The sequence below is a fragment of the Cucurbita maxima genome, unplaced genomic scaffold (assembly GCF_002738345.1).
Source record: "Cucurbita maxima cultivar Rimu unplaced genomic scaffold, Cmax_1.0 Cma_Scf00001, whole genome shotgun sequence".
Lineage (NCBI taxonomy): Eukaryota > Viridiplantae > Streptophyta > Magnoliopsida > Cucurbitales > Cucurbitaceae > Cucurbita > Cucurbita maxima.
In genome coordinates this window covers 9,691,919-9,715,330 of record NW_019272017.1, presented here as the reverse complement: position 1 = coordinate 9,715,330, position 23,412 = coordinate 9,691,919, and the positions used below count along the sequence as shown (strand labels likewise).

General features: G+C 36.7%; 3 protein-coding genes and 1 long non-coding RNA gene across 6 annotated transcripts in view; 1 reads left to right on the top strand and 3 right to left on the bottom strand.

Annotated features, from left to right (window-relative positions):
* LOC111493399 overlaps positions 1–23,412 on the bottom strand; it is a 631,558-nt gene that overhangs the window by 246,203 nt on the left and 361,943 nt on the right. The gene's annotated exons all lie outside the window — the stretch shown is intronic.
* On the top strand, positions 5,619–7,077 carry LOC111493255 (40S ribosomal protein S9-2-like). The gene is made up of 3 exons (XM_023142906.1): positions 5,619–5,741; positions 6,096–6,477; positions 6,629–7,077. Exons 1-3 carry the CDS (start codon positions 5,714–5,716, stop codon positions 6,810–6,812), a joined length of 594 nt encoding a protein of 197 aa, XP_022998674.1. The 5' UTR covers positions 5,619–5,713; the 3' UTR covers positions 6,813–7,077.
* On the bottom strand, positions 7,297–9,641 carry LOC111493305 (auxin-responsive protein SAUR71-like). Its single transcript, XM_023142961.1, has 3 exons — positions 9,393–9,641; positions 7,832–8,341; positions 7,297–7,632 (listed from the first exon to the last, which is right to left on the bottom strand). Exons 2-3 carry the CDS (start codon positions 8,307–8,309, stop codon positions 7,604–7,606), a joined length of 507 nt encoding a protein of 168 aa, XP_022998729.1. The 5' UTR covers positions 8,310–8,341; positions 9,393–9,641; the 3' UTR covers positions 7,297–7,603.
* LOC111492599 (thiamine biosynthetic bifunctional enzyme TH1, chloroplastic) lies at positions 13,368–22,654 on the bottom strand. Of its 2 annotated transcripts, none has more exons than XM_023141961.1 (10): positions 22,435–22,654; positions 21,619–21,846; positions 20,762–20,836; positions 20,493–20,568; positions 20,334–20,409; positions 19,214–19,348; positions 16,405–16,469; positions 16,180–16,307; positions 14,430–14,686; positions 13,368–14,056 (listed from the first exon to the last, which is right to left on the bottom strand). In XM_023141961.1, the coding sequence occupies exons 1-10, from the start codon at positions 22,468–22,470 to the stop codon at positions 13,519–13,521; spliced, it is 1,614 nt and encodes a 537-aa protein (XP_022997729.1). In that variant the 5' UTR covers positions 22,471–22,654; the 3' UTR covers positions 13,368–13,518. The 2 variants fall into 2 exon arrangements, with proteins under 2 accessions (XP_022997729.1, XP_022997737.1); XM_023141969.1 differs by having other exon boundaries at positions 21,619–21,836.

The following is a 23,412-nucleotide window of genomic DNA, read 5'->3' as shown; positions in this document are numbered from 1 at the left end:
GATGTAGAAATGATTGAGTTTGTTTTTGAACTCTTAAAAAGAGCATTGTAGGAGTTTTTCTCTGATCCGTGGAAAGAGGTAAGAAGTTTTTTATTCAAATGCCTTGTCTAACCCATTTTAAAAACTATTGTGTATCTCTCACTTTTCTCTATTTAATTATGATATTTTAAATTTTTCATAATTTTCATTATTTTTTAATATATACTTGTTAGGTTAATTGATCTCTAAATAGTTTGATAATTTGAAGACTTAAAGCATACTTAAATAAAAATCGACATAAAATAAAAATCGGCTAAATAAGTAATAGAAAATATGCATGTCATTAAACATGTCGACGAACAATTTAAAACTTTTTTAATAGAAAATTTTAGGAAAAATACTTAGAAATTTACAACAAAACATGTGCGAGATTACAAAAGACATAGAAAAACACGATAAAAGAAATAAACATGATGACTTGGATATAATACAAGTATGTTCGAATTCACCAATGTCCATGTATATTTATGAAGTTGATGAATCGAGTATTCAAAGAGTGTCTAGACACGTTTGTTATAGTGTTCATAGACGACATTCTAGTGTATTAAAAAATGGATTAGGAACACAAGTTAGATCTTTGAAAAGTCCTATCTATTTCGAGGGATAATAGATTGTATGTCAATTTCTTTTAAGTGTAAACTATGGCTACAACAAGTCTCATTTATATGGCATGCGGTGTCAAAGGATAGGGTTTTAGTGGATCTCAAAATGGTTGAAGCAGTCACCAACTGGGCTTGCCTGACTGTTAGGATCGCACAACAACGCACATACTCGATCTAGATGAACACAAAGAGCAGGATGGAGAAAATGCAAGAAGAACTCTTGCTAAAGGATTTATATTGATGACTTCAAGTATGTAGAAAAATACCGAAAATACATTTTCAAAGCTCTATCTAAGAGGATATATATATGGTTTAGCTTATTATATATAGCTCTACCAAATATAATCATCTACTATATATAACTATCTACCATATATATATAACTTTTTACTATATACAACTATTTACTATTTATGACAATTTACTCTATAGTTTTACTATATAGATATATAACATAAGCTATAAATAAGCATTAAGCTCCATAACCTAAAAATTCTCCCACTTGGAGACTGATCCAGTCAACCATCATTCTCAAATGATCATGAGCATCTTCACTCCACTATACCAATCAAGACTTTACACAACCTCAATATTCCGACATCAACACATTTTGTCAACATGTTGCTGGATTCTTTGCACCCTCTATCTTCTCAAAACACATCACCATCTTCCACTAACCTGCAAATGAAATGGTATCGTCTTCCCTATTTTATCTTTAAATAATAGCGGGTTCCTAACCAACTGTATGACACTCTGATTATCTCTATAAAGAATCTTTTCGTGCTACTTCTTGCCCAATTCTTCCCGATAGTCAGTCATCCATATCGTCTTCTTTTCAGCTTCACTTTTTGTCACATACTCATCCTCAGTACAACACATTTTTGAAGTCTATACATCCCATCATCCATGACTTGCTCCCACTTGGTTGTATCCTCTAACTGTAGGGCCTTATCAAAGGGCTCTGGTTCCCTTTCATCAGCAACAGATAGTGTAATGAAGATACATACATATCTGGTACTCTGATAGTACTGGATGATCCAACACCGATTCAGGTGTTACTTACTCTACCGCTAGTTCTTCTGCAACAGTCTCGGAAGTTTCTTGAGTATCAACATCACTATGTGATTTTTTCGCCACTCAACCTCAACTCCCACTTGCTTCGTTGTCTTGGAACCTTGTTCCACATCTGGTTCCTCAGCAGTAGTCTCAGGAGTTTCATGAGTATCTGCTACAACATCATTATGTGAGTTCCCCTACAACTCAAGCTCAACTCCTACTTGCTTCGTGGTATTGGAACCTTGCTCTACATCTGGATCCTCAGGAGTAGTCTCAGGAGTTTCATGAGTATTTGCTACAACATCACTAGATGAGTTTCCCTACAACTCAAGCTCAACTCCCACTTGCTTCGTTGTCTTGGAACCTTGCCCTACATCTGGTTCCTCAATAGTAGTCTCAGGAGTTTCATGAGTATCTGTTACAACATCACTAGATGAGTTTCCCTACAACTCAAGCTCAACTCCAACTTGCTTCGTGGTCTTGGAACCTTGCTCCACATCTGGTTCTCCAGCAGTAGTCTTAGGAATTTTATGAGTATATGCTACAACATCACTAGGTGAGTTTCCTTGCAACTTAAGCTCAACTCCCACTTGCTTAGTGGTTTTGGAACCTTGCTCCACATATGTATGGACCATTTCTGACCGCACTTTCTTCAATTCTCTGGCAGTCCTTGTGAAGCTAACTCATTTCTGCTTGCTCATAACGCAGTTCTCACAACGACCCACATCTACAGATTTCAGATCTTCTAAAACTCCTTTCGCACCCAGCATCTTCATTCCTTTCACGCTCATATGTCTAAGTCTATTATGTCATAGACTTGAAATTGAAGCACTCTAAGCAATGACAGCTATGTTCATACACCCTGCAGTGGTGTATAAGGTTCCAGATTTTGTGCCACGTGCTACCACCACAGCACCCTTCATAATCTTCCACGAACTCTTCCCTAACTTTGTTGCATAACTTGTGCTGTCCAACTGACCTATAGAGATTAGGTTCTTCTTGAGACCATAAATATATTTGACATCCTTTACTGATTTCCTACTAGAGCTTTTATGCAAACATCTCCCTTTTCTTTAATCTCCAAATCTTTGTTGTCGGCAAGATATACCTTCTCGAAATTTCCACACTTGAAATTCTAGAACAACTCTTTATTTGGAGACGAATGAAAAGATACACCTGAATCCAAAATCCAGGATTCAATCGAACTGTCCACACTGAGGATTAGAGCATCCCCAATGTCTTCTGGGGAATTTATAGAATCATCATCATCTCCAGATTTGTGATTATGCTTCCTCTTTGGTCTAGTGCAATTTGTCCGAAAGTGACATTTTTCTTCACAATTCCAACACATTACGTTTGGTGTATTTGGAGATTTTTCTCAGTTCTTTTATTTTGATCGCCCTTTGTTTGGACCCTTTGGTTTACTTCTTCCCCGTTGGTCAACACTGAGAGCACTACCAAATGAATTTCTAATTTCTCGTTTGTGAATACTTTCACTGAGAAGTACATCTCAATTTTAATCAAAATTCAGTTTATCAGATCCTCGGGAATGGCTAATTGCAGCAACAACAGTATCCCACGACTCGGGTAAAGATGACATCAAAATCAATGCTTTAATTTCATCCTCGAAATTAATTTCCACCGAACTCAGTTGACTTACGATCATATTGAATTCATTTATATGATCAACAACATATCCACCTACAGACATCTGTAGATTGAACAATCTTCGCATCAAATACACCTTGTTCATAGCTGACGGTTTTTCATACATATTCGACAACGCCTTCAACATATATGATATTGTCTTCTCCTTAATGATGTTGAACGCCACATTTTTGGATAGCGTCAACCAGATCAGCCATAAGGCTTGTTGATCCTTGAGCTTCCACTGCTCCGTAGTCATGGTATCCGGCTTCGCCCCCAATAGGGGGTTCGTGAAGATCTTTCTGGTACAGATAATCTTCAATTTGCATCTTTCTGAAACTGAAATCGGATCCATCAAACTTCTCAATTCCAATCTTTGAACTTTTCATCTTCACAGATTGTGGTGAATTTCGCCTAGCTCTGATACCAGTTGTTAGGATCGCACAACAACACACGCACTCGATCTAGATGAACACAAAAAACAGGATAGAGAAAATGCAAGGAGAGCTATGCTAAAGGATTTATATTGATGACTCCAAGTATGTACAGAAAGAATACAGAGAATATAGAAAGTACATTTTCAAATCTCTACCGGATATATATATATATATATATGTGGTTTAGCTTACTATATATAGTTTTATCAGATATAACCATCTATTATATATAATTATCTACCATACATTTACTATACATAGCTATTTATATTTATGACAATTTACTTTATATGTCATTTACCAAATATAGCTTTATTATGTATAACAGTTGAATAAGCTATAAATAAGCATCAGGCTCCATAGCCTAACAATGACTACAGTTACCGAAGTACGTAATTTTTTGGGATTAACAATGTACTATCGACGCTTCATGCTAGACTTTGCTAAGATAATGTCACCGCTCACACAGTTGACCAAAAGGGGTATCTCGTTTGTGTGGACTAAGGCTTGCGAAGAGAGTTTTCAAGATTTGAAGTACACATTAGTGTCGACCAAGTTCTAGGGGACTTTCTTTCAAGAGGCTTTCACAAATATTGACCTGGAGATTTTTGGAGGAACTCTTGCACGGTTGGAATACACTTTGGGAAGCTTGCAACCCATGATTTCTACAAAGGTATAGATTTAATCTTATATTAAATGCTTTGTTTTAATTCTTAACAAAATCAAATTGATTCTCTTCCACTCTAAGGAGAAAGAGAGTAACCCTTGTGATCTTAAAATACCTAAAGCCATTTTCAGGTACCTAAGCTCAAATCACTCTACAAGAAAGATGGATAAGGTCAAACTTGAATGATTCTAACATGTAATCTAAACTATATAGAATTACAAAAAAAATTTAGCTATGGGCTAAAAGAAAACATAAATGCTCTTTTTACTATATTATTTTCTATGTCTCCTTTACAAAGACAACATGCATGACTTTATATAGCCTAAAAAATGAAATCTTTAACTTTACAACCGACATTTCAAGAGTGGTAACTTTTATACTTTATAGTCATAATTAGCCATAGTGTAAATGTAACCTAAGAGTAAATAAAAGATCTTAAAAATTATTATCTACCCAAAATTTGTAATCATCCAAGAATCCTTCCTTGAAAATCATATTGCATAATTGAGATGTTTTGGTTTATATCATGTATCATCATAAGTAAGAATGCATGCACCTATTTGTCCACGTAGATTCCCTATTGGTAACTCAAATGTACTATCAAATAGGGAGTCTAATCGAGTATATGCTAGGCAAACCCTCCTCGTTAGTTAGGATAAGCTCAAATTAGGATCTAGTTAGCGAAACCCTTATCATCCTCTTATAGTGATAAGTAAATCAAATCACGGACACTAATCATGGGTCAATAAAGGAAGGAAAATCATATCCCTAAGTCTTCTTATATAACCAGGCTCTACCGACCCTGAAAACTTTAAGATGATCCTGAATTTAGAGCTGAATTCATCGAAATTTTATCTTCTCCATTTAAGTTCTTGTATCCATCCCCTTGTAAATTCAAATTATAAGCCATTTAAAGTAAGAATTAATTATTTTTATTGAATAGAGACATGATTTTATTAAGGAATATTTCCGAGAAATACACGTAGCTTTATTAGAAAATATCATATAAAATTTCAAATATAGCAATTATATTCAAAATATGAATAATCCTTATTAAAATTCAAACTCGTATCCCTTGACCAGTAAGAGTCCATCTCACACTTCGGCCCAGCCCACTTCCCAACTCTCCTCTCCACTTTTATTTATAAACGAAAATAAATAAATAAATAAATAAATAAATACAGAGAGAGAGAGATTAAACCCTAGCTCCTCCCTCTTCAACCTCCACCATTCCGCTTGGTTGAAGCCCTAGCAGAGAGCATACCATGGTCCACGTCTCTTTCTACAGGAACTGTGAGTATCCTCAATTTACCATCGATTTTTTCCTTTCAATTTATTCTCTTAATTGCTTCATTTCAATCTGGGAACCTACGGTTTCATCACATTAAACTGCACAATCTCAGATTTTCTAGGCTTAGATTCTTGTAGCTCAATACATTTTTACCACTGTTTTAAGCTGGAACTGGATGCCATTGTAAGTTTCACTTTCTGGACTCGACCTTCTAGGATGTTATAAAATCAATGACGATATTGGGTGTAAATGTTACAGAAAAATGTTTGAAAAACAATGATGCTTGGGTGATGTTTGCTTCTTCATGCTTTTATATAGACCCAGGATCATTGAATTGTGGATTTATCATTATATAGATGGGAAGACCTTCAAGAAACCTCGGCGCCCTTATGAGAAGGAGCGTCTGGATGCAGAGCTCAAACTTGTAGGTGAATATGGGCTTCGTTGTAAAAGAGAGCTATGGCGTGTTCAATATGCATTGAGCCGAATCCGAAATAATGCCAGGATGCTTTTGACGCTTGATGAAAAAAATCCACGAAGAATTTTTGAGGGAGAGGCCCTGCTTAGGAGGATGAACAGGTATGGTCTTTTGGATGAAAGTCAAAACAAGCTCGATTATGTCTTGGCGCTTACTGTCGAGAATTTCCTTGAGCGTCGTCTCCAAACCCTTGTGTTCAAGTCTGGAATGGCAAAATCTATCCACCACGCTAGAGTGCTCATCAGGCAGAAGCATATAAGGTAGGGTGCTTCACTATCCATCTTTTTCCCAGAATGAAATAGAGTTCATGTACAGTTTAACATTTCTTCTGCCGTTTTGTTGCTTGCATCGTTCTAGTTCATGATGATGGTCAGCTTTTACATAGCACATTTTTCTTCTTTGCCTTGATAGGGTAGGGAGGCAGGTAGTTAACATACCCTCTTTCATGGTGAGGGTTGATTCCCAAAAGCACATAGATTTCTCTCTCACAAGTCCATTTGGAGGCGGACGTCCTGGAAGGGTGAAGAGAAAGAACCAGAAGGCGGCTGCGAAAAAGGCTGCTGGCGGAGATGGAGATGAAGAAGAAGAGGATTGAGCTGTGGGCTTAGTTAAAAGTAGTGTTTTACTTCAATTTTGTGTTCTGTGTTTTATTACGTCTTTTGAGCTTGTGTTTGGACTTCTACTTTGAGCTGTGACCGCCCTGTATTTGTTATTGGCTCAATTGAAGGTCTCACACGCCTCGGTTTTGTGTTCGAGTCCTAGAAAATCTTGTGGGATGTAGGAGAACTTTTAAGTTGTTGGACTACATTGAGAAGACATGCAAGCTACGGTTCCTACAAAAGTAGAGTTTTTGCCTTTCATAAAGAGTTTTTCATTCCCTTTAATTCCTACTTCTCGCGAAGACATCTTTTGATTTTTATGTCTTGTTATGATTTTTCATGAAGTAAGAAGAGCTTCAATGTACAAGTTGATAAGTAATATATCTAATTTCGATATCGATACATGTTGACATCAACATTTTTGTATAACCCAACCTCAGATGGAGGATGATAAGAAAGGTTGTAAAATCCACATTCAAGTTTAGGGCTGAATTAGACGGTGGAAATTATTATTATTATTATTTATAATAAAACAATCATGTGCTTCACATTCAAATACAGGGAAGCAAATTGAAGTTCATATCCCTTGAAAGGGTAATTAATTGATTATTATGCCCTCCCAAAAGTAAAAAAAAAAAAACACTTTTCTAACTAATTAAACACAAACAAACATCCCTACTAATGTTTCTGACTCTCAAACCAAAACCACAACGCATCAATTTCACAGTATATCTGACATCCATCCGTCTTTCCCAATAGCCCTCCCTGCTGTTCATCACAACCTTTTTTATCCTTCCATGCTTAAAGAACTCTCAGCTGCAGCAACCAAACCAAATATGCATCATTATTTTGTCTATCTAAAATGCCTCATTCTTCTCAATATAATCTTCGTGCAATTCATATAATAAATGAACTTGTGTTAACGAAGTCAATAACCATCAACTTTGCTAATGGAATTCACTGCAAGAACTTGATAAAAGATGATGATATGGGAAGGTTGAGGATTCTTTTTTACCTGGGGTCTGCTCATCAGGATGATCATCGAGCTGCTGAACCTCCATGTACTTGAGAAGGTATTTGAAGGTTTCGATCTCGCATGGGAGTGTTAGCCCGCCACTGTGATCGAATCCATACTCCTCCTCTGCCTTTTCCAGCAACACCTTGAACACCAAATGGCTAAGATAGCTGGTGGGAATGATAAACCTACGAAGCTCCGGCCCAACATAAACAGCCAAGTACCCTTTCGGGACATCGGATAGATGCTCAGGGCTCTGGCAGCTCTCCTCATCCGAATCACAACACATGGCATTCATCAGCCTTTTGTTGATTGCTGGTGAAAGGATCCCACGATTATGATTTTGGCTTTGGCTTTGATTTTTATTGGATGCTTGGGATTTCGGGTTAACTGTGACAGCTTGCCAGTGTTGGAGAGTCTGCTTCAGCCTCACAAAATGGCGGATTCCAGTCCACTTGATCCCACCATTTCCATCCATTTCTTAATGTTCACCACAACTGTACAGAACTCCTGTGCACAAAATTTAGTGTCTAATTTCAGAGACAAATAGAACAGTTCTAAATAGTAAACTAAAGCATGAAACAATCACTCAAACTGAGGGACCAACCAATTCTAAGAGGTAAAACGCTCATCCGCTTAAAAATGTATCTCAGTATGCATTCAACCTACCCATTCAACCAATTCTATCAATACTGTTGAGGATGGCTGGGAGGAGCCCTACCTTCGTTAACTAAAGGCTAAGATCACGAGTTTATAAGTAAAAAATACAATCTCGATGAGTGTGCGGCCTTTTGGAAAAACTAAAAGCAAAACCATGAGAACTTATACTCAAAGTGGACAATATCATACCATTGTGGAAGTCCGTGATTCCTAACATGATATCAAAGCCATGTCCAATACCTAGCCATGTGAATGAAATCGTTAAGTGTTGTACAAAGAAGTTGAGATTCTTGAAGGTGTAGTAAAAAATGACTCGATTGTTGAATAGGTGGGGTATTTTTTTCAAGTGCTCCAGAGAAGGAGTCGAGTCTTGATTAAGGAGAGGCTATTCGAGAACTCCAAAGGTCTCCAGAGAGGCTCTATGGTATATTTTGTTCAAGGGGATGATTGTTGAAGATGGTGGGGAGGAGTCCCACATTGGCCGATTAAAATTATAAGATCTTAGGCTCAAGAGACAATATCATCCTGAATAGCATGGAGATGAGGATGAGGCTAGTGATTCTTCAAGAAAAGACACAAGCATACTCCACACAATTAAGAAATAAAGAAACAATTATCACAACAGGATCCATTCCATTTCACAAGATGTGATTAAGCAATTCAACAAGCCAAGTTCTAGGTACGAGAGATCCCTAGTCCGTCTCATCATTCCTCATATCCAAATTGAGAAACGAATACGACGTCTTACATTACCTGATTGACAATAAACGATGAAAACAACTCCATTCCAATTCCAATTCCAATTCCAAATCGATGATAATACAACTTACATTCCATCAAATCAAATCGAACAACAACAATGGAAAGAAATAGTAATAAAAGGGGAAAGAAAAGAAGATACCCGCGAAGAAGAAGAGCATTTAAGCGCAAAGGTGAGGAAGAAAAGGCATTGGGATTAGGAGGAGGAAATGGGAAGCAGAGGGAAATGGGAAGGAGGGAAAGTAATCCGAAGACAGAAGAAAGAGGAGAATGAATATTTATGTGGAAGAGAGGAAAGGGCGTTGAAGAAGGACTCCCCTGAAACCATGGCCTCAACCGACCCCTCTCCGCCGATCCTTTCGGCCTGCCTTCCGTTGTCGACACCTTGCCATGATGCCCCGCGGACCAGTTGGATACTAAATATATATCTATATTAGTGGCTACATATTACTTTATTAACTTCTAAGCATATTGCTTACATCTCATGTTGTTTTGTTTAATACACCTAATTCAATCTATTTCTTATGTGTACAAGTGTTTCAATCATGTGACAGGATGGATTTAATTACTTTACAAAGTAATAAGACGCTTACAAATTCATCTAAAAGCTATCAATAATGACGTGTAATGTGTATGCATGAAAACTTAAAAGAAGGCATCAATTCAAAAACCATTTATTTCATAAGAAATCAATATGGGATCGGTTTGACAATGAGGACCATGAAGGATAGTGTGTACAAAAAGAAAGATTGGATTGACGCCTTTGGACATGCTTTCCTCTATGACAATCCACATCACTCAACAAGCCCTCTCTTGACCTGACGCCTCACGCACCTGAAAAAGGAAGATATAAGAAAGATGAGTATAAAAGTTATACTCGATAAGCCACCTACTTGTAGGCTTTCATCGCATTTTAGGCTTAACAGATAAACACAAACTTCTTATTGGGTATAGGACGTCTGGTTCTAGTCTTAACCCCTTAGGGCTATTCTGATTCTCCTTCCTTTCATTTAAACCCTAAGAATTCCTTATGCCGAGCTATGAATGACCGGTGACCTATGAGGAGCTACCTCATGCATGACTTATCAGACTACTTGGTATCTTACCTAGGAGGTGAGTTGTACGACGTGTGCTCACGTTTCCCATGTGAAACGACTAGGAGCAGTGGATTCTAATCAAGAACCTCTGGTCCCCCACGAAGCTATGACACCGTTCACACAATTTTCAGCCTAAGGGTACCTCTTAAAGTTGTTCGTATGCCGTGGGGATATGTTAGGCTCCTAAGGAAAAAGCTAGGTCTAAACTTAGTGACTTGTCACTCTAACCACAAATCCCTAGTCTCAACGTAACAATAAATCATAAATAACTTGATGTGCATACATCAAAAATCTAGATACATCATACAAAGTTCAGGCAAAATAGACAAACATGCTCAATAGGGCAATATCATCCATCAACACCTGGAGCGTAGAGTTCACAAATTTCTCATCCTCCTTTCCGCATGAATTAAGCACATACATACTAAGCAGAAACATAAAACATGATTAACTTCACATTACGCATCATTCTTTAAATCTTATTACCTAAGCTCTTTTCTTGAGAGATCTAACCACTTAAGGTAATTAAACTAGCATGCATGCATACCCAAGCGATTTCTACAAGTATTTCTTCCTACAGTATCGTATGATAACTTACTTGGTTGGTGCGTGTCATTCGCTTAGCATTCCTACACGAATAGGGTATCCAAAAATATGATTTTTCTCCCTCAAGTCCTAATTCACATACAATAAGGTTAGAATTGGAATCAGGATGAAAAATTGGGCAAATAGAAGTCAAATGGTGAAAATTAGACTATCATGCACTGGCCACGTGCCTCCACATGCCGGGAATGGTCCTAGTCGCAAGCGTCGCAGTCCAGTTTGGAGAGGTTTGGTTTATTCGGGTTGGACCACGAGTCAACTAGGTTGCGGATTGGATCGGGTCGATTAGCGGGTCGCGGGTCAGACGGTGTGTTGCAAACGCCGCGTGTCACAGAATGACTAGAGTCGCGTTGCTCCACTCAACGCTCAACACATGACTCCATGCAACGGGCAACTCGTGTCCCTAGCTTAGCGAAGAAAATTTATCTCTCCTCCTATGAGACGAAATCGCAAAGTAGAATTAGGTTTCTTGAATTTCATATTTTTGTATCTTTCGATTTAGGACTCAAATCAAGACGATTTCATCAACAAAGTTGTTCTAGTATTTTTTTTCTTGAATTTTACTTCATTACAGAGCTAGGTACCATTCTACCCATGCTCACCTCATGCTCTAACGGCCTCCCAATGAGCAGTGCAACATGATCTCATGACTTAGACTACGTCGTAGGGGACACAATAACCTCTCGACCTAGTATTCATACTATGTTGCAGGAATACATGAAGCCCTAGAGGTAGGTATTCAGAATATCTCGTAGGGAGCACATAAAGCCCTGGACACAAGCATGTAGACTATGTTAAAGGGAATACATATAGCCCTAGATTCAAGTATCATGATTTAGACTATGTTGGGGAGGATGCATGAAACCTTGGACATAAATTAGGTTCGCATTATTCACCAACATATAGGAACCTATAAGTCTCCAAGGAAAATGTCCAAGGGACAAGAAACAAGAACTAAGAACTAATAATCCAAAACTTCAATGTCTTCGAAACAAAACTATGCTCATGAACTCAGAATCTCGGTCCTCAAGATTGAAGTATGCACAAGAACTCAAAACCTTATGCCTCCTAACAAAACCATGTTATGTACTCAAAATTCATGACTACGAATCTAGCTAGCAGATGAGATTGTGTTGGGAGGGCAAGATGCATAGACTAAATGCTTAAAGAAAGAACTTGGTGCAACTTGGAGTTAAGGAGCATGCTAGAAAGGACTCTTAGGCTTCACCAAGTAATTTGTCATGGCCTTTTCTTATGAAACACTCCTAGAGAACCCTTAGAATGTCGTACGAAGTTATGTTCACTTATTATTAAGTGAATAGGAAAGGGTTACGCCAAGAACCTATGACTTCAATTAAACGTTTTACTCCGTAAATACCTAATAGAAACTAAAACTGCGTAAATCATAAAATTAATCCACTAAATGTTATTTATTGTACATGAAATTTTAAAGTATGACCTAATACTGTGAATTTATGAGGCATGTTTAAGCATGAAAATGATAAGTATGCTTTGGAAGTATGACTTTATGAAGTTTGCCTTAGCCTTTTTATGATTGGCACTTAAAGCCAAAATCACGAACCCAAACATTTATGTTTTTGGATTCTAGAAAATGCACAACTATGACCCTAAGTTTAATACGACGCCCAGTTAGCTAGGTACTACTCTATCAGACATCCCTTATACTCCAAGTTACCCTAGACCTCCCATCTATGTGGTACATCATGATCTCATTTTTTTCTCACCTAGGTGGATGTCCTGTTAAGGCTTTTTGCAGGATGCTTTCCTTTGCAAAATTTCAGACTCATACTATATTGCTAGGGATATAGGAGAATGTCAAGGCTGATGGATGCTAAATTCGAATTTTGGATCTTTATTCAAATCTCATGCCTGAGACGTTAGGACTATGTCGCATGAGACAGGAAAATCTTGGGACAGTTAAGGGACAAATCTAAATTCTGAATCTTCGTTCAAATCCTGAACATAGTTTTTTTTACTTGAATTCATGTTGTTTACCGACCATGTGACTTAACATATTTTTTTGGGGAGTGTTTTAGGACCAATACTAGTATTATGTATCGTGCATGGAGTGAAAGTGGACAACACGTTGGGATCCACTTTCCTTAAACCTATCCTAGAGCTAGGGACCACACAAGTGCATAAGCAAGGTTAGACGACAATAGACCGATCAAGTTTTTAAGAATTCAAAACCCATAATTATGTATCTTTTCTACCGATCTTATTGTATGTACCATTTCCTTGTTTGAATTTGAAGAGCCTGATCAACAAAGCACCACATAATGCTAGACCTCTTTTACATAGCAAAACGTCAGATCTCAACTTGCTTAACATAGCTAAATCGCCCCCATCAACCATGCTTATTTTAAAGAATATATAATGACCATGCTTATTATCATGAAATTAAATTTTGTTACATTATAATCACATTGAGACAATAACATTTATTTCAAAAACCTTTCTACTAAAATCAAAGCATTACAATTATTCATACATTTGATTTCATCAAAATCAAGAAACTGTGTCGTTGCACTATGGTCCCTCACTCACTCATTTCGCAGGTGATAATGCTGTAGCCTCCACTAATGTTGCATGTAGCTTCAAGGTCTCCTCTAAAACACATTGCCTATCAAAAAGAGCCGACACAACTGCAACACCTTTAAGATTTGGGACACCAATTTCCATCACAGCCGCTGCATTACTGTGATTAATTCCACCAATTGCAACCACAGGCAACTTTGAAGCTAAGCAAACCTTTTTCAATCCATCAAGCCCAACGGTCAGATTGTTTGCTTTTGTGTTTGTGGGATAAACTCCACCACACCCAATGTAATCAGCACCATCAAGCCATGCCTGTTCCGCTTGCTCCGGTGTCTTGCATGAGACACCGATAATCTTATCAGGGCCAAGAAGGCTACGAGCTGCATGAACAGGAATATCGGACTGACCAATGTGTACACCATCAGCACCACAGGCAAGTGCAACGTCAATACGATCGTTGATCAGTAATGGAACACCGTGTGTGTGACAAATCTCTATACATGATTTGGCTGCTTCCAAGAAATCGCGAGTTTTAGCATCCTTTTCCCTGTTCATAAAAATAAGATCATGCGACCATTGGAAGCAAATTAACAATTGAATACAAGTTTTAATTATACTAAGTTTATAACTTTGGTCAACAATAATGCAACACGTTAAGAGATTCAAATCTTACAGTCGGGTTCTATTAACCCAAGATTACGACCTCACTATTGCTAGCCTATAGGGAGAATTTAGCCTACACTTTATGGGTAAGTTTCTAAAGCCATTCAACCTTTGAACAACTGAGAAGGTGCTAAGAGGTATTAAAATGCAACATGGAATTCAATACATTTGAAGTAATGACTTGAATATGTATGAATTTCTGAAAACATTTTTAAGCAAACTAACAACAATTGATTAATGGAAAACAGTAGACAAACCTTATTTGAATGATAGTAGCACCTCCTTCAACTGCAGCTTTAACAGCATCTGTGATAGAACGGTCCCAACGCTTATTCATACCCGAGTCCGTAACAGCATACAAGAATAAGTCAGATTGATTGAAACTCCCCTGTCTATACGAACTTTGTTCACGACTCTTAAGACGACATAGATGATCGAATGGGCCTTGAGGTCCATTTCCAATGCTAATGTCCTTGCTGTAATTTAATGCTCTTTCAATAAACTGTTTGCTTATCTGTAACGATCCAGATAAATAAAACCTTAGTTGTGGACAATCATCAAGTCTGGTAACGACAACCAAGCCTATTGCGTTTTGAATTACTCAAATTATATATATGGAGTGAAATGATACGTCTCTTTCATCCAAAAAAAAAAAAAAACAAATAAACAAAGAATTTGAAGCTCCAAATTGGATCGAGTGGCAACCATATTTTGATTAGTGCTTTCAAAAAAAAAACAAAGAATAGTCAAGTTTTAATAACTAAAAAAAGTAGTTTTGAAAACCTTGGGGTTGTAAATAGAATTTGGTCGTGAATTTAAATGTTTCATTAGGAAAGATGCTGTAAAGAAAGGTGAAAAAATAAGTACAACTTTTAAAAGCTTGATTATCAAATAGGACTGTGAAAGATATATCCCTCATATATTGAGAATCCTAGAGGCCTCCATTACGGATTGAGATTTCCAAGCCCACAAGTGTTAAAAAGGAGGGGAAGAATGGTTATATATTCCAGCCTATCATTTGCATTATTCTCACAAAAAAGATGTGCTTTTTTCTTCTTACCATTCATGCTTCCAGGAAACTTCTTTAAATTCTTTTTCAATTAGAATGTCGCCTTACCACCCTCCCCCTTCACTTATCCCCTCAACAACCATTTTGACTTCACTCAAGGTTTAACGAGAGGATTTATTCACTCGACAAAAGACTCTCCACCATGTAATGACGTGTTTGAGGTCGACTCCCAACTAAGTTTGAACAGTGGAATCACTCATTCATCCATGGATTTGAGTAGGGAGGTTGATGTTCTTGTAGATTCTTTTTCTTAAACTTTTGGCTTATTATTTCAGGACTGTGACAAGAAGACTCTCCATTAGCTCGAGAAGGTAGCCACATCATGGTTTTGCTTTACAAAGTTTTTTTTTGTCTTCACTGGGATATTTGAATCGACTTGCATGAAATATTTGAATTGACTTGCATAAGGATATTTTTTATTTCTTTGTCGGTGATCATTCTTACAAAGCTTTTAACAATGGTTAGTAATTCTTGCAAAGCTCAAGAGTTGATGCAGGTGTCACGAGTAAAATTGGCTCAAGAGTTGTTGGGAAAGATCTTGGTTCCTTAAAAATTTATTTATTTTCATGACTAATCTCTACTATTTGATTGTATGTACTGTTTGTATTTTTTTTCTTTTTTCCCTTTTTCACTCCCTTTGGGAGTTTGTAACCCTAGAACATTTTTTTATTTTTCATCATTTCAATGAAAAGCCAGGAAAAAAAAAAACATTAAAGTAACTCTTAACATCCCGTCTTGATCATCCGTCAAGGTCAGTGAGCATACATAGTGAATATAGCGTTATTTTCAACAACTATTGTCCTTTAACAAATTGAAGATGGTTCATAAGTTTATTTTTTTAAAATTATTTAACTATTCAATAGGAAGTTGTATTATGAACCGTTGAGACTTTAATCTTCTTATTGGTGGGTTTAAAATAAGAGTCCGTAGACAATTACCTTAACAGCTGAGAACATTGAAGACCCTTTAGCAAGCTCAGCTGCAATGCATGATGCTAAGCTGCATCCAGTGCCATGAGTGTTGCGAGTCGTTATGCGTGAAGATCGTAGCTCATGCAGATCCTTGCCTATGAAAAAAATATGGGTTCAGTGGATGTGCTTCCTTCATAACGAAAAAATATATATATCAAATTGTCCGAATTATGCATTCTGTACTGTACTTACCATCAAAGAATATATCTACAGCATCCAATGAATCTGGAAGGTCCCCGCCTTTGACAAGTACATTTCTAAAAACAAACATAACGCTCTTCAGCATCAGTCAGGAGTAAATTGATAAAAATGGTAGTATGAAGCGGAGGGGGCATCTAAAATGTGCAAGGTTGATTTTAATTGGGTAGAAAATTGAACTCAAAATTATCTTAATAGTTATAACATGCCGAACTAATAATCATGTCATATGAACTTAGAGAAAGATGTGAAAAAATGTGGTTCAAATTACCACGAGATAAGCTCAAGTTGCAATTAATGTCACATTAAAGAAGAATCAAGCTTCAATTGTGCAACAATGAAACTAGGTCAGGTGGAACTTCATTTATTCCTGGATGGTTACAAATTCTTTGGTAGATGATAATCTAAATTTATGATGTTTCTAGGATATATTTCATTAGTGGTCAATTATAGCCATGAAATATGAAGGTTACAACTTTTGAAATGCCTCATGAAAGGTCAAGGGTTTCATTTTGAGGCAATATAAAGCCATGCATGTTGTCTTTGTAAGATAGACTTAGAAAATATAGTAAAAATAGCATTTATGCTTTCTTTTAGCCAAGGGCTAAGTTGATTTGCAATTCTATATAGTTTAGGTTGTACGCTTAGAATCATTTAAGCTTGACATGATTGATTATGCTGGTGGAGTGATTCAAATCTCAAACAAGTTTTCTTACCTTGTGATACTTGAGATATTTGATCAATAAAATAATCCGGATCTAACTTTCCCCTGGGGTATTCCTTGTCATTTTAGAGTTTTGGGATATTTTAGATCTAAAGGTCTTATTCTTCAAATTGAATTCTCGATACTTAGAATCATTTGGGATGAACTCCTCTTCATTTGGGGGGTTTTAGAATTTGTGATCTATGGGTTAGCATATCTAAGGGTTGATAAGGGTTCTTAGATCCAATTAGCTAGGGTTTTAAATCAATAAGAAATTAGAAAAATAAATAAACAAATAATTCTAAGAGAAATTTGGATGCTTTTATTTGAGTAAACCCAAGCCTAAACTAAACATTTGCTTCTCTCAACCTCCCTCCTTCACTCTTTTTGCAGCTCCCTTTTTTTTCTTCCTTCCAAAAATTTTATAAACCCCATTGTTTTTTTTCCTTTCGTTGATATCCATGGATTGAGCATTTAGGCCAACTGGTGGACACTTCACTAATTTCATGGACACCCATGTGCACCTAAAACATTTTGTTGTTAGAAAACTAGAAAGATTTTTATTAATTTATTGTTATTATTATTTTGAAGAAGAAGAAGAAGAAGAAACAATTTCACTAGTTGATGAAACACGGGAGTAAAAACTCCAAGCAACTATTGGTGAATTACAACAAAGCTCTCCAATTGGCTTTCACTCTGTTTGATTTAAGAGGAAAAAAAAATGCTCCCTTCTCTCTCTTCTCACATTACCCAACCCAATCCCACCCCTCCCTACCATGCTCTCCTGCTGCCTAACTCCACGGTGCACACCAATCACTGATTGAGGGTGGAAAAGGGTTAAAAATCACTGAAACAAGCAGAGATCAATCTTTTTATCTTTTGTGCACTTTCATAATGACTGGCATATGATTTTATGAGCTCTTTAACAATAAGTTTATGATTTTGGGTTTATTAGACCCATTCAACCTGATAGGGAACTCCTCGTGGTGGAAGGCAAAGAACGAGAGACTTACTTTGGGAAATATAGGTGGTATAAGGTGGGAACTTGTAGGCTAAGATTTGAAAATTTGAGTATGGAGTCCTTTCTTAAAGATCCTCCAGTGCCTACCCAGTGGGGATGGATGAAAATCAGAAATTTTCCAATTGATAAATGGTCCTATGAATCCTTCAAGAAATGGTCTTTTGACTCGAGTAGTACTAATTTGGGTGACCACTTGGGAAGTCCTCGTGTTGCACCCGTTTTTTTATTTCAATTTCTCCCCGTTCCCATGGAGGATACATAGATACAGCCACTAAATCTTTCTCTCGGATGAATATGATGGAGGTTAACATAAGGGTCAAGGAAAATATGAAGGGTTTTCTCCCAATATCAGATACACCTCCTGTCTTCTTCGTCGCCAATCACGATTTTCGTTGAGCCTTTTTTTGTCCCTGATTACTCCATGGAATTTGTAGTCGTCTCGAGGCCAATTGGTAAATGCAGTGAGGTAGGTTAATTGACTGATGAGGAGGGAAAGGAAGAAGGGATTGGGGTCAGGATGGCTAGCGATTGTTGAGGAGGGTTGGTCAAGGGATTGAGAAGGCAGGGGGGAGAAGATTCGATGGGTCTATAAGAAGGTGAAGATTGGGTGGCAAAGGAGGGAGAATGACTAACGATCGCTAATGTAATCCAAACAACCATAGAATTAAAGTTTTAAAAATGGTTAAATTATAAGACACCTCTGAACTTTTTTCTGTGTTTCAAAAGTACTCCTATACTTCAGAAGTTCCATTATTATGATCCAAAGTTTTGTTCTAGATCACAACCACAAGGGTAATATTGCAAATTTTAAAAGCATAGAGATACTTTTGAAACAAAGGGTAAAATTCAGGGGTATTTTTATAATTTAGACTTGCTTCTTTGAATTAGGTAGAATGGTATTAACATTACTGCTAGGAGGCAAGCGGCAGTGAGGAAAAATGAGTGCCAAAGTCGGTCTCTTGTGACTAGAGGTAGCATAAAAATTTCTTCTTCTTTTTCATGAGAAACATTGATTTTCATTTCATTGATAAAATGGAATTACAAAAGAAGGCAAGCTATGTGATGGATTAAAAACTTACTTGGATCCCATCTGATGGATTAGTGTTGCAGCATGACGCATGTCAGAAATTGTATTAAGGGGCATACCGCCAAGTAAGGCAGATGCTTCCTTCAAATTTGGGGTTACCAAGTCAACCATTGGTAGAAGTTCATCCCTGAAAGCAAAAGACGTGTCATAGAATTATGAAAAACTAACATATGAAGATCAAACATGAATTTTGATTAAAGAAAAAGCATTATTTTCATTCAATTAGCAAATTATGACTCTAAATTGGGGAATCGAGGCCCCACCAACTCTAATCCCCAACAAAACCCACCAGATCCAGCTCGAGTAGATGGGCAAGGAAATTAATTCTCTCGATCCCTAGAACCCACTATTTAAATTAAAGATTTGGGAGGGGTTCCAATATTGTAATTTCTTACCAACAAGGACACACCTTGGGGCCAATGTGAGGCAAATTTGTGGGAGTAATTGCAGCCAAACAAAGACTAACAACTAAAAGCCTCTCTCAACAAGAAAAACCAGCAACTTTAAGAAGAAGCTACTACCAAGAAGATTTTTCTCCTTTTCACGCTCTCTCTCTCTTCTTTTTATAAGAAACATGCAAGAAATTTCATTATAAAAAAAAGCTTCCTAAACAGTCTATGGAAAAACGGACAAGATGTCCCCTTGCAAACGAAGGGGTTTTGCAAAATCACTCAATCTAACATGTGAAAGTAAAAACAGTAGCAATACCATTAAAAACAGTATTAAATTGTTGGGAGTTTCATGTAGTCCTTACTTGGATGTATGGACATCAGCGAAAAGCATGAATAAATTATGGTGCTATAAGCATTACTTACACAGGTGAAGATTCACATTTTGAGAGAATAGGAAATAAAATAGTATTATTTTTCTAATTATTATATGAGGCATAAGAATTTCAAGCCTCTGTAGGTTCTAATAAAGGTTCGTTCGATGTAAGCCTTAACGCTAAAAGCTTGAACTCCATACCAAAAGCTTCAGAGTCCTTTTGAACCAAAAAACAATATACTAATTCTGAGGACATTTAAAAGATGCAAACAGTAAGCGCAAGAAATTATCATAAAAACTAGTTTAAAGGACTAATGATATTCCCGATAAACAGATAATCAACTTACTGTAACACTGAAATAATGGTAGGACAAGCCAGAACATCCCCACTGGTAGACACCATGACAGGATCAACCACCAAAGCTGCCTTTATTCATATTAAAATCTTTAAAAAACGATAATTAAATCAAAGAAATGCACCAATAACTTACTGAAATACTTTATACCTTGAACAGGAAACTCCTTCAGGCGCTGACATATAACCTGAATGATGCCAGTTGAAGGTAGCATTCCTGTTTTCACCTGAATTAATGTAATCATTAGTAGTCTTTCTGTGTTTTCCAGCTTACATAAAGTATATATTGGTACGTGCACTGAAAAAGCAATAACAGCTAGCCTGTTCAATATCCTATACATGAACAGTCCACAGTCTTGTCCGTATGAGCTCCTAAAAAACTTGCAAGGCAATCCTAACTTAAAATTTAATTATACTCACCACATCCACTTGCATATCAGAGAGAACAGATTTCAGCTGCTCTGAAACAAAGCCCTCCGGCATAATGTTTACATCCTGAAAAAGTTATTACATCTTCGTGTTAAATAAAATTTGTGTTACAAGCAGTATAATTTAGGACAAAACATTTCAGTTAATTTCATTGAGAACAAAGCAAAAACTAACTTCAAGGGCACTGTATATTCTAAGAGTGAGTTTGGGATGATTTTTGCGAAGGTAAAAAGTGTTTCTGGCTTGTCAAAAGTATTTTCAAAGTTTTCATAATTTGAGTTAAATACTTAAAAGTGATACTTGAAAACTTATTAAAAGGACTACGGATGTATTTAGGAGTGCTTATAGAATAAGGATGAAGTACTGTAAGCATTTTGAAAAGAACTGCTTTACGAAAGATCACTTTATGCTTGCTTTCACACTATTAATAAGTGTTTATAAAGTACTTCCTAGTTAGACAAAAGCAATCTAAAAGTGCTTTTTATCAAGTATTATAAGTAGCATTAACTTTTTCTAAAAGCATCTGTTGTTGCTCCCAAACATTATATTTATGATACATGCTTTTGAGCATAAGAAAAAGGTGTTTTTCACCACGCCAAAAGCATTCCTAAACATACCCAGGATAGCACTTAATAAAGTGCTAACAAAGGATAAGCTTTCACTCAGAAGCACCTTGTTTTCAAAAATCATCCTTAACTCATGATAACATTATACACCCCATTATACCATAGCAGACAGGCAAGGAACATTATTTATTTATTCACCAGTCCTCCCCATTGTCCTTTCAAGCCAAAACAAATACACCAACAAATAAATATGGATAATAATTATGTGTGTGTGATAATGACCTGAACCCCCACGGTGTTCTGTGCAGTAACAGCAGTTATCACAGTGGAACAGTACACTCCACGAGCAGCACAAGTCTTAAGATCCGCTTGGATTCCAGCCCCTGCTCCTGAATCAGAACCAGCAACACTCAACACATGTGGAATCCTCATCTCATAGCGATCACTTGAAGCTACAACTGTTTCTTCCGGCTTCTTCATGGCCATACAAAACCTAGAGACTTGATTGAACTAAAAAGGACAAATCAAGGCACAGAAAGTAAAACCCATAAATCATAAAATATACCTCCATAATTGATAAAGCTAACCCGTGTTGGACCCCCTAAATATACTTCTATATAGGTCTGATTTGTGAGGATTTAATACTTTAAAATTCTGTTTCCAATTCTACACCATATGAAATTTTTTAAGAAAATAGATAATAATTTCTGCTCTCCGTGGATAGTTTCTTCTATTTTCAAGAAGACTCAACGTCATTCAATCAAACTAAAATCAAAAGTTAAGTTTTCTACTTTGTTTGTCCATAGTTTTCTATAGTTTCAACGTTTTCAAATACAGCTTTTCAATTCCAACAAGTTTTTCATAGCCAACAAAACTAAAGGGTCTTTTTAAGCATTGTTCATTCTTAAACATTACTTCTCCTATAAATTTACTGATTCATAGAAGAATTGGTTTGTTTTATGTTCCTCTGTACTTGTTAGTTCAATCGGTGTTTTCCGTCTAATTTGCGAGGGATACATTATTAGTTTTCTTCTCCTTGGATGAAGCGCATAACCCAACGAAAAAGAATAAAAACAAACAAAAAAAAAAAAATCAGACCTTAGGAATCTGAAAAGTGAGAGGCAGCAGCACCATCTCAAGAACGGCGCGGGATAGGGGCTGGACCACTGTGTTTCTGAGGGAATTAAACAAAGAAATGTGACTCTGAGTCCTTTGGGGAGGCGAGAGAATGTGAGGGGGAGGAGGAGGCGGCGGGACGGAGCACAGTGACTGGTAATGGGCGGTCGGAGGCTGTCAATGTGAAGTAGGGTTAATTTTAAGAAAATGAGGGATTTGGAGGAAAATAGGGAATTCATTTTGTACCTAAATCTTTAAATTTTATTACAAAAATACATTTCTAAGGTTTGTTTTTTAATATATAAAAATATATGAAACAAAATTTAACGCTGAGATTTTACTTTCTTTGAGTATCCAAACAACAAAATTTTATGGTAGGAATGGTGAGTTTAAAATTAAAAAATTTGGTGCTACGATTTTTTTTTTTTCTTTAAAACTACGTTTGTTCCTACAAGTATGTTCGAGAAATTGCTTAGAATATTCTTTATCTTAAAATGGTATAAACAAGAAGTTACTTAAAATGATACGTATCAGTTTTTTTTAATGTAATAATCCAAAATTAGAAAAAAAGAAAAGGAAAATGAAGGTGCCTTGCGGGTTAGGTTGAGAAAATGGGAAGCTGAGTGACACAATCGCACTTTTGAAGGTAGCGGACTAGTGATTGTGCGGCACTCACTTTCCAACGACAAGTGAGCTTAGCCAATTTGTTCTTGCTTCGCCTACGGCCAAGCGACGTATGATCGAGCCTCTAGCCTCGGTTTTAAAAGAAGGTTTTAGAAAATGAGAGCAGAGAGAGATTTTTGAAAGAGACGTTATATAAGCAAGCAAGAGAGAGATAACAATGGCTTACAATATATAACCTTGGGTACAGAGAAGTTGACAACTAGTCATATCCCCCCTATAGTACATTATAAGACATTTCATGTCTGGCAGGCCTAGACATGATATTTTTGAGGCGTC